The 12,223-nt window shown below is 35.7% G+C and overlaps 1 protein-coding gene across 7 annotated transcripts in view; it reads right to left on the bottom strand.

The window, feature by feature from the left end:
- The window catches only part of ATP2C1 (ATPase secretory pathway Ca2+ transporting 1), a 62,497-nt gene that overhangs the window by 15,187 nt on the left and 35,087 nt on the right, over nt 1-12,223 (bottom strand). For all 7 annotated transcript variants that reach the window (XM_018909653.3, XM_030235552.2, XM_030235790.2 and 4 more), the window contains 11 exons: nt 9,779-9,814; nt 8,809-8,870; nt 8,353-8,461; nt 6,458-6,613; nt 5,830-5,898; nt 5,050-5,125; nt 4,483-4,549; nt 3,312-3,436; nt 1,965-2,062; nt 388-483; nt 188-277 (listed from right to left, as the gene is read on the bottom strand). In XM_018909653.3, coding sequence (XP_018765198.2) covers nt 188-277; nt 388-483; nt 1,965-2,062; nt 3,312-3,436; nt 4,483-4,549; nt 5,050-5,125; nt 5,830-5,898; nt 6,458-6,613; nt 8,353-8,461; nt 8,809-8,870; nt 9,779-9,814 — 984 coding nt within the window. The remainder of the gene's footprint in view (nt 1-187; nt 278-387; nt 484-1,964; nt 2,063-3,311; nt 3,437-4,482; nt 4,550-5,049; nt 5,126-5,829; nt 5,899-6,457; nt 6,614-8,352; nt 8,462-8,808; nt 8,871-9,778; nt 9,815-12,223) is intronic.

The raw sequence follows: 12,223 nt of genomic DNA, 5'->3' as shown, positions 1-12,223 counted from the left end.
TGTAAATTTTTTTTTTTCTGATCCTTCAGAATGCCCAAGATTTACAAGAAAGAAACATAGGAGATGAGCAGTTGCAATACAAATCTAGGAGATCCAAAAGAGAAGAAAATGAGAAAAACAAAGCCACGAATTATTTCTACACATTTCCCACCTGCCATGAATCCAAAAAGCACCATCAAGTACACACCTTCATAGCAAGTGCAATTAAAGCCCCTTCTGTTGGCTTCCCCATCAATGTGTTGTTTCTAATCAAGGCATCATTACACACACAACCAGCCTAAATGATGAGGAAGGAAAGGGGAGAAAACAGAACACAAAGTAAATGCCATTCAAAGCTCTCATGCTACATCATCAGTTAAAACTCACCTTTCTTTGCCAAGATCTTACCTCCACAATTTTACTAATGGATGGGTTGTTATAACCATGAATAACTTCACCATCGAGCATCACTTCTCCGAACCTGTTATAACCTACTCCAGTAACCTGCAAGACAAGCAGCCAGAGGCAGCATGCAATGTAGTGTTCACCAGGTTAACTGCTCTCAGCTTTTTATATTAAACTACTGAAGAATTTCAAAGGGCCATTCATAATGCTGCTTTTACTCAGTGTGCATGAATTCTTCTTACTCAGCTTCTAATGCAGCAACAGTCTGAGTTCAATAAAATATATTAGAGACTAATTTGTTTTAACACTATCAATTTTATTCCTTAGCATAAATAAATGTAGTATATGTTGTTTCCTTACAGTATTAGGCCTGCTTTCATTTTTCCTCTTTCTTTTGCTTTCTAACTTTTTCCTCCTGTTTTTCTCTACCCTGATTAATAATGCATACCCCCTGCAGGGAACGGAATTACAGAGCAGAGTCCTACTTCCATCGAGTTATTAAAAAAAAAAAGGAAACAGTTGAACAGCCTCTCAGTTATACCTCAGAAAGGTGCTAAAACCAGTAAAATTGTATTTTTAGTGCATAAAACCCAGGCATCCTACTAGGATCCTAAAAATGTTCTCATATCTACAGCTGTAGAACTGTATTAACATCTAATACAGTTCACAGCCATTTTAAGTTCTCTTTCAATTAGGAAAAAGGAACCGATTTGACCCAGATGCAACTGTGCTAGTAGCAGTATTCATACAGACTTCTAGCAATAAAAAAAAAATATATAAGAAAATATGGGCAATTATTTGCCCATATTTTCTTATATATTCAGGATATGTAAGAAAATATGGGCAAATAATAGGAAACAATGTGAAAAAAAGCCAGTGTTTTTGCTTGCAGAATAAAATTACAAGACCATCTATTAACTCTATTGTGGAAACAAAACCCAGGTCAAGGAGTTTGAGAATTTAAGAACCTGATTAAAACAATCCTATGAAGCCATATCCAGTTCCACACCTTGCTGCTTTTGCTTATCTTTTGTGCATTTACATCATCAGTCTTCCCAGAAACTCCCTAATCTCAACTGTCACTGTTTCATGTCCTGCTCCCACCTGCAAGTCCATCCATTACAAAAAAGCAAGAATGACAGTGCATATTCAGTATGAATAGTTCACACAATAAACTGTCTTTTAGGCAAAAAGTTGGATATCTCCACTTTAAAAGTTTGGAACATGCAAATTTTAAGGGGTTTTCTTCATACCTGAAAATAGCCTCAACTTTCTGTACTGAAGAAAAACACAATCTCTCAGCTTGTCTGTGTATCTTAGCACCTGTCTCTTATTCTTTGTGACCTAGAGTCACCAAAACTTTTAAGAACTTAACATATATAAAAATTGCTTCTGTAACCAGAGAAGGCTTGGACAGCACAGCTCAAAGGCTGCATACTAAATGAACTGAGGGACAGGAGTTTAGTACAATAAATTTATGCTTTCTTAACTGATGCTTTACCTGTAGTATAGTCCAGCATGTTTCAGCTGATACAACAAAATAAAAAGGCAAATTCAAGTCTAAGTGTCACACCACATACCTCAGCATGCTGCCCATCAGAAGTAAAAATATGGGTAACAGTCATTTCATTCTTTGTCAGAGTTCCAGTTTTATCTGAACAAATGACATTGCAACAACCTGAAATAACAAAATATCATTTATAAGACAATTCTTGTTTAGAACAATCCAAGTAGCTAGCAAAGAGAAAAGTATACAAGCTGAGAAAATTCTAGAAATATTGCAGCTATCTGTGAAAAAAAACAAGTGAGAGACAGCAAATTTTCAACTAATAATGAATAATTGTACAAGGATCTTTGAGAGTTTGTCCAATAAACAAAAAAAAAAACCCTCCAAACTAATTTAAATCCCAAATTCTCAATTTATACAAAATGTGTCCACTCACTATCTCTCCTTTATTTTATTCTGCTGTACCTCAAGCTACAATTAATTGACATCTCAACTGTGATTCCTGGTGAGGAGAAATACTAGGAGCCTGCTTTACAGAAGTCATTCTTCTTCATTAAGAAGTACAACATGTATTTAACACTAGCCACTATATTTGTGTCACACAAGTATCGCACTAGTACGTCACAAGCGTGACTCACTAATAAACCTGCACATTTCAATAAGCTAGAAGAGCTTACAAAAATGTGACATTTGCATATGCCTTTTTAACTCTGGAATGGAGATTCTGAGAGACTGTTGCAACATCTTGACATTTCTGGACATGACAGCAGGAGCTGTACAAGCAACAGAAAACCTTGCAGCATTAATGAAACTCTGCTAGAAGCATTGGGAAAAAAATGTCACAATCTTCAAATTGCAAAAAGGAATTCAAATGCAGCAGATTTATTTAACTTAGTATTTCTATTTCTTTTCCATGTTCTGTGCTTTACATGTTTCATGACTCAACCTGCATACAGAACTTCTTTGAGTTTTTAAAGTTTTTAAATGGTTTTACATTCTAATATGAGCAGCATAAAATCCTGAAGGTGCATTATGATTACAAAGCTTTTTCTAATATTCAAATATGGATTTGTTTTCAACTGCCAAAATCATTCCTAAATTTATACAAAACGTTTTAAATTAAAAAACATTTTACAAGTCTTATAACAAGAACATCTTACAGCAAACAATCAGTTTAGTGTATTGCTGGCATGGCATGCTATTAAGTGGGAGATTGTTTATTTTCTTCAAAAGAAATAGTTAGAAGGCCCACAGAAACATCTCCCTGCATTGCTCCACGGTAACACACATTAAATTCAGGAATATTTTCATGTTGCCAACACACTGCTAGCAAAATAAAAATACCTGCTTTGTTTTCCTCATTGGTGATCAATATTTCCTAACATTTAAATCAAAAACATTATCTCTAAGTTAGTCATACCTAAAGTTTCAACAATAGGCAGCTTTTTTACAATAGCCCGTTTCTTCACCATTCTCATCACACCAAGGGCCAGTGTCACCGTTACCACAATTGGGAGGCCTTCAGGGATTGCAGCTACAGCCAAACTGTAATGAAAGTAAATACTCAAATCTGTTTTCAAATGTCACACAGATATGCACAGTAGTGATGAATTTACAATTCAGACCATTGTTTCTGTAGCTGACTGGTCACTGAGATTAAAACAGAAAGGAAGGAGTCACCATGTGATTCTAGCTGTATAGCATTCATTATAAGAAACCCGCTGAAGACAGCAACATATGAAATAAATTAGATCATTTTTACTCATTATTTATGCAAGAGTATGAAGAAATGTAGGGGAAAGGGAGAAATCAATTGTACATCTGTTTTGCCTACACAAAACACTAATTAGGGCTGCATAAAGCAGCCCAGATTGTGAAGAATAAGTGTAGTCAGCACTAAACAGAACTGGGAAATGCCACCACTGATCCACAATTACTGCCAGATCATGATGTGGCAGCAAATTGAGGGAATGGCCTTGAAGGTCATTTAAAAAACAAACAAATAAACTTGCTGACAGTGTAAATGTTCAAAGATGCAGTTCCTGGGTTTCTTTTCTCCCCTCCACAAATGTATAATTCTTCAGAATCTGATCCTGTCACTTGAAGAAACCCTACAGCACAGCACTTATGCCCATGCAATCAGCAAGCCAACAACTTTTCTAGGAGTATGGAGCTAGACCATCTAAATTCAGTGCTGTTCTCAGCAAAAACACTGGGATTAAGTTTGTATAATATAGCAGAAGTTGAGTTATTGAACTACATGACAAAGCTTGCAATAACTTTGTCATATGCCTTGTAAAATTACAGCTACTTTATTTACTCAGCAACAAAAATTCAAACTATAGAACTCTACTGCCTGTTTGCAGATGTTCCACAAGACACTCAGAAATCACCATATGAATATAAAGTTTAAGAGACTAACAGGAACACACTGCATTATTAAAAATATGTAAGAATTTTCTTTTCTATTTTCATTTTGAATTCCATGAAGTTAAGAGCAGCGTATGCAAGCATATTTATGAAATAGATCACTAGCTTTCAAACACTTGCTGCAATGAACGATCTGCATTATCTCATAACATAAATCTTACCTCACACCAATTGTGAACATATCAAGGATATGTTTTCCTTGCAACCAGCCAACTAGCATAATAACTCCTATAAAGAAAACAGTCAAGGGGATAAATGTAAAACCAGCAAGAACTGTAGCCTCATGGGGCTACAGAAAATATTCAAATAACCAGAAAAAAGCTTATGACTGCACTACCTACAAAAAATTATTTATTTCATTGTCATGATTCCATTAGTACAGCAAAGATGAAGAGAGCTTTAGCCAGTCAAGTTGCCCAATCATATCTTTAACTAAGGCACTCACTTGAGCACACCTTGAATCAGAATCCAAGACACATTGTAATTTAAAAGGAAGCATTTGGAGGACAAAAAGTCAGTAAAGTACATTTGCAGGAAGAAGCAAGTGAACACCTTTATGATTAGAGTTATGTAACATTATGCAATTTTCACATCACTAGTGACATGAACTCAAAGTGACCAATGAAATCAGGAGCCAAAATTTAGAGATTTAGTCTTCCATTTCCCAAGCCTTCACATTAGTTTCCTTTAGATAATCTTTTGCAATTATTTTACATAAATTATCTTACCTATTATACCAAAGGAATACAAGGAAAGCTGTTTTCCCAAGAGATCCATGCTCTTCTGCAGAGGTGTCTTTGGAGCCTTGATGAATGGCAAACAAGCAGCAGTTAACAAATCAACTGCACCACATTTTACTTCACAGATGCAAAATTCAAGGCAGTCAGTGAATAAAATGCAGTTATACCCTATGTTTCCATACATTTACTTTAGGAAAACAGACAGTTCTTCCACAGAATTCATTGAGATTCAAAAATACTTCAATTAAATCAAATATTTATTAGAAATATTCTTCTAGGGCCTTGTGATACCTGCAATAAATCTAATATAAAATGACTTATTAAAAATTTCATTAAAAAAACAAAACATCATGCCAACTACAAGCTACTGCACTTCCTCCAAGACCAAAAAAGCTCTTGGGAGCAAGAATAAAACTGATTTTCAAAATACAGGCATTAGGGCCCAGGAAAGCCAGTTATATTTCAGAAGGAATGTTTTTAATCATCTACAGAAAACTCAATTTAGCAAAAGAGAAAGCTATGTAAATATTTAGACAGGTGCAGAGCATTATATTCACATTTAGTATCTTTAGCTCAGCTATGGATATTTTGTTGCACTGCATTCAATTATTACATTCATGTCCAAGAGCTAAAAGAAGGAAAGGGAGAAAAGGGAAACACTGAAAGCAATGTATGTTTAACTAAGTTTCTACAGAATAAATTCAAAGTTTTAATGAATGAGATACACACTTTCAAACTATGTCTTTGCTTCTAAATATTTTCTCTTACCTCTTCTGCTTGCATCATTTTGAAAACCTCCCCAAATTCAGAGTTTTCTCCTGTTCCAATAACTATCCCCTAAAAAAACCAAAAAACAACATAAAGATAAACCAAATCAAATCTGAAGTTTAATGTTAGTTGTTGTTATTGACAGATTTGACTCCAATCATGGGTAAATGCCATTTAGCATAAATATAAAATAAAAAATTTAACTTGGTTTATAGAATTAGTTCTTGTCACAAGTAGGGATTTTTTCCTAAAAAACCTTTTGCCTCAGTAAAACAAATTGCTTTTCTGTGCACTGCTGAAGTACTTACTAACTACCAGTAGCAAAACTGAAACTGGTAACATCTAATGCTAGCCAGAACCCTATCTTCTGTTACACATTTTCAAACACATGAGTGTAGCTCTAGAAGTAAAACACCACAGCATAGACAGAGGAGTTTCACATCATCTGCTCCCTGTGAAGTTGAGTTCTCATGGCCACAGGTTACTTATTGAACTAGTGTATGAAAAAGCAGCAGTGAGAAAAGCTGTGCAAGTATCACACTAATCACCAGGAGGTAAACTTAAAAAGTAAGAATTGCCTTCAAATAGTTAAAACATGGAACATATTGTCTCTCAATAATGTTTTTACCTTTGCTTTTCCACATCTGACCAATGTCCCCATGAAAGCAATATTGCTCCTAGAAGTAAGGTCTCCATTGGTTGCTGCTGGCTGAGGAGCTGTAGATTTAGAGCAAGGAGCTGTCTCACCTGTGAGACTGGATTCATCAATAGAGAGGTCCACAGCCTGTGAAAACAAAATAGGTAAAAAAAACCCATGACAATATTTTGTAAGTATTTGGAAGTGTAATGGTAAGTTTCACAATTTTGACCATTAAAATATAACCAATTTATTAATATGATAAGAAGACATATCAATATTTTAAGGATCAACAGAGCAACAAGCACTCCTACAAAGCTCTCACCAGAGTGAAAGATGGAAGATGTCACTTGGGTACTGTTCAAACTTAGCCATGAGCTCTGAAATATTTATCACCACTACCAAAAGGAATTGTGTTTCAAGTCTACACTGTTACAGGTATGTTTCTTTTTGATTCAATATGCTGGCTTTAGAGAAGATGACCAGAAAACTTGATGGACCACTCATTAACATACAGAAAAAACCCAGGCCAGAAAAGATGTGCAAATTCATTTAAAAAATCAAGACTGTTCCCAAAAAATCAGACCAGTGAAGAAAAGTTTTCACTTGTACAAATGCCTTCCCAAAGCAAATAGTGCCCAGTTATCACTTCTACAGTTTTCTAGGACAGCATCAGTGAGAACACGCAGAAGAAATCTAGTTCTTTCTCTGAAAATGTGATCTCCATATAATTTCTTCTTAAAACCCACCATCCTGTAGCAATGCCCAGTAGACACCATAGGAAAATAAGATGACATGCTCTTATTTTCAAATGATCTGCAAGAATAGTTTACAATGGAAAAAATTCTCATCTAGTGAAGAGCTGCAGACAGCTGAGAAACTTGTAATTCCATTTCTGCTTTGCTTTGCAAGAGGCCTGAGCAGGCTGCTATCATAGCATGGTATCAGATATGAGCAGGAAAGTAGGTGCTGCTGCACCAGCAGTTTCATAACAATGCAGGGACTGCACAATTGCCAAGGGAAGCAGAGTGCTTGCAGCTGTAAAAAATAAACCCACTCAAGTTTCAACTATACTACAGGGGCCAACAATACAATCCAAACAAATTTGTCAAGAAACTAGTTAATTAAGAATTTGTCTATGAAACGAACACTGATTAATTAACTATCAGCTGTGGATAACCTAGACATACAGATTTTTATATCTAGACACTACTTTATCAGGACAGATAGCCCAGATACTGAGCAAACTGAGGATGCCCAATCTGACAGAAAAATAACATTATTCAACTAAAACCACCAAAATATGACAGATGAATATACATATATATACATTCCTCTTCATTTTTAGAGAATGTTCAAGTACTGCTATAGTGCAAATGCTTCAACTCAAGCACTTCTAGCAGTGCTAATACCACTAGAAGATACAACAACACACACTAATGAAAAAGTGTCAGAGAGAAAAGATTACACCAGCACAATTTCACAAGTTTTTCTACTGGAGAACAGTGGAACTACGCCTTAAAATTTAATGCAAATAAAGAGTGAAAACCACCTTCAACTAGATGTCAAAATATCTTAGCATTCAGACTGAAAACAATGTTTTTACAACATATTTAACAGTAGGAGGGAAAAGATAGAATTTTTCAATTTTATATATAATGTATTCTTGAAAATGCTTTCTCCTGTCCTATAGTAAGAAACTACATACATTGGTTAAGAATGTTTGTGACATTTGAAAAGTAATTATATCGAATTTTCTATCAAGATAGTTGGGAACTCCAAACAAGAACACTTACTGCACTTCAGTACTCAGTGGATATCTTCCCGTCCCCTCTGTCCCACAGAAAATAAAGTTACTAAATATTAAATCCAAGTTAGGAATATACCTCAAATAACCGTAGATCAGCTGGGACTCTGTCTCCCACTGACAGGCACACTGTATCCCCTGGCACTAAATCTCTTGCAAGTGTGTGTTCCACCCGACCTTCTCGCACACTGTAGGCACAAAGAGCAGTGAGAGTGACTTCTCTGGCATTTTGGCTGAGAAAAGCATTCACACCATTGCACTCTGCAATACTACACATTTCAGCAAAATATTTCTAACTCGCTGCTTGTTTCTGAAAGCTTACACACCAGTAACACCACTGGAAGGGTTCAAAGACACAACCACACAGTGGTTTAGGCTCATAAAACAATCTTTAAAATGAGCAAAAGCAAAGTGTGTTCTATGTAGCACAAAAACTTGACACAAAGGAACTAAGTTCAGTAGTCTTGCCCATTTACTCATTTCAGATTAAACTTCTTATGATTTACTTTAGGACTTAAAGGACAAAACTACATACCAATGGCATTCTGGAGGCACTAGTTTACTAAGCTCTTCAAGAGATTTTTCTGATCTGTACTCCTGCAGAGACATTTTTTAAAAAATAAAGAAGATCGTAGTTTTAAACAGGGAAAACTTGCACAACATAAAATACAGCTACTGAAATTTATTTCATTAATAAAGTTGTATTAAGTAATATTCCAAACAGGTAAGAAATGACTTTCAACAGTTCTATATTAGATAGTTTAAAAAGGAAATATGGTCCAAACACTGAAAACTTTACAGATTTGCCTACATGCATTTCTTCTGAAAAAACAGCAGAGGTCCTTTGCATTTTCCTTCAATATCTTCAGGTCTTTGTAATACTTAGAGAATGCTTCTAAACTCAGGAATCAGACACATTATTGAATGCCACAGTTGAACAAAAGAATACCAAAAATACTGTGTTCATGTTCTTAGCCACCACCCACCCCCCCTCCCTGACAGCCAAGGTAACACAGCTCAGCTTTAACTGGACAAACAGGTTACAAAATTAAGATAATTAAAGATATAAAGCTACAAACACACAAAGCAATTCTGGTTTAGGCACACCCTGACTAAAGCGGTGCATTTACAGAATGAAAACTTTTTTATGACTTGGGAAGCAAAGACAATCTTTGTTTCCATTTCTGCACAAAATCAAAGCAAGACCTACATTTTCAAAATCTTTTCTATGAATTTAGATGTCTATGTACTTCTACACTGTTTATCACAAGGACTTCCTTACAAGTACTCTCATTGCTGAGTATAATACTGATACATGTTCATAAATGTCAACATGGTTAAAGCAGGACAAGTCATGCACTTTAGAAAAGGCAAAGGCTTTTACTTGGATGAAAGCACACTACTCAACCATTCACAGCACAACGCACCAAGACAACTGCTTCAGTATTTTTAATAAAGGAATTTACATAAAAGCAATGATCTTATTTGGACAACAGCTGTCTTACCTGAACGAAGGCAACTGTAACAACAATGACTATTGCCTGCAAGAGAACAGAAGTGGGTGAGATAAAAGCATTCCAAATGACCATGAAAGCAAGCAATCATATTTGATTTTGCTCAGTCATAGTTGTTACTACATATTAGCAAGATGATTTGGAAACAAACTAATTTTCTCATGCTCAAAATCACTCTGTATCTCTCAGGTCTGTCATAAAAGCAATGCCATTATCTATTTCCACCTGCTTCAGTGATGTCCAAGAATGCACTAACCTGATTTTACTAAAAATAAGATTATTATCTAGATAGCAAACTTGAAAAGCTGCCTCTGCTTCCTGTTTCTAAACAGTGAGTAAGAGACAGCAATGGAAAGAGACCCATGACACAGATAGAAAAACTGACTGGTGTTTTCTGTGACCAGAACAAAGGTGTGTTAACTACTACAGGGCATCACAGACTTGGTTTCATTCAAGTACCAAGATAACAGAAAGACTAGATAAAAGGCAGCAAGCTGAAGAACAACAGTCTGGAGCCATCAAACATCCTAGCAAGAACAAGCAGAGGATGAGCCTCAGAAACTCTGTCCAAGGCACCACAGAGTGAAACAGGACACAGGGGCACAACCCAAACAGACAGGATTTCAGCGATCCCAAGCAAAAAGGGAAGAATCCAAGATAAGTAGTAAGGTCTCAAGAGCAGCCTTCATAGTCCCCTCTATCACAAAGAATTCTAGTTGCAACACTTCAACATAAACATTACAGGGCTCCTAAGCATGTGATGTGAAAGTGAGCAAATGAAATAAATCTATTTCAGGAAACAACAAAGATCAGAGTTCGCTGTAGAGCAAGCCTCATCTTCTCCTTCAATACACTCTCATATTGAGTTTTGCTACATTAACTGAATTTGTTACTCAAGCTGAGTTGTTACACTGATTTCTTCCACAACAACCATTAATTAACCCTTTCAAGTACACACAGCAACTACTAAAAATAACCAAGATATTACCATTTTGCAAGTGAAAAACTCTCTTGAACTCTTAAATAAATCCACATAAAACCACCTTACTTGTGATAGCAACATCAGCCACACCAACTGAATAAGAGGAAATAACTAAATATATTTCATCTTTCCATGGAATATTTCCACCACAGCTGCCTGGTTTTTGGAGGCTATATTATACTCCACAGACCACACTACCTGAAAAAGCTTTGCATTCCTAGCCTCAAATCAGTCTCAGCTTGTGTCTGTGTGTAATGGCTTGCATTAAGAAGCCAAATGGAAAGTATTTAATGAATTTATTTTTCTTTTAATCTTCATCAGTTCCCAGTCCAGATCAAGAAGTTTTACATTTGTACCAGCAGAGCTAAAAGGATGGCAGAAGCAGCTCAAGACAGCAATGCCACAAAAGTAATATATGTCATTGATCTTTAGTAGCAAATGAGTTTTGTTGCCAAGGCTCTGAACACAATGGATAGTCATAGAAAAGGTACACTATCACCTGAAAATGAAATAAAACAAATATTCACTTGGTGATAAAGCGGGCATTATTGATAATAACAATACCACGAAATGGTACCACTTCTGACAAGTTAGTCAGAAGTTAGACAAAACCCACAGCTGAGACCTTTAACTCAGTCACACTTTTTCTCTGTATTTTAAAGTATTTCTACCAATGCTCACAAAGCTATTACAAGATTTCTTCCCAGGCTGTAACAAAGAATGCAGAAATTACTGCTCTCTTACTCTAACTGCCTTGGTTTTTTCTCATTGCCTTGCTCAGGAGGGTTAAGAAATAGAATTAAAAGCACTAACCAAGGGGAAAAAACATGAAATATGTCAACTTTCAGCCACAATAATTAAATATGTTTCATAATACAACAATTTACCTACATCTAACTTAGGAACACAACAAACTATCCCAAACTAACACCATGCTCAAACTCAAAATCACAAGAGGTCACATAGGTTGTCTTTCAAAGGCAATTACTCTTTATTAAAAATTAGAGGGGTTAGGAGCAAACCTCCAGTTACCCTGAGTTATGTACAAAAGTAAAGTCAACACAGAAAGTGCAGAGGTAAGACAAAACAGAAAAAAAACTCAGCTAGGACGTGCCTCTAGTCATACAGAAATCATGATTTTCAGTCACCACCTATGACCCCTAAAAGGTCAAAGGGATTACAGTTTTCTTCTCTGTGCCGATTAGTGACAAACAGTTACGAGTACTATATTTGGCTCACTAGTTTAGCACCCTATTTAACTGCAACCTTCTATAAAAATTTATTATTTCAGCTTTTATCTTTCTTCTGTGATTTCTAGACAGTTCACGTCTTACATCCTATTTTAAAAGATTACAGCTTTCAAGTAAATTCACAGAAGGTTTTTGTTGGCTTCAATTTGAAATTAAAGCATAATTTTAGATTGAAATTACACAGAATACACCAAAAACTGCTTC

This window comes from Serinus canaria, chromosome 2, assembly GCF_022539315.1.
Source record: "Serinus canaria isolate serCan28SL12 chromosome 2, serCan2020, whole genome shotgun sequence".
Taxonomy (NCBI): Eukaryota; Metazoa; Chordata; class Aves; order Passeriformes; family Fringillidae; genus Serinus; species Serinus canaria.
Note: the sequence above shows the minus strand (reverse complement) of the source record. Positions and strands in the feature narration are given on the sequence as shown.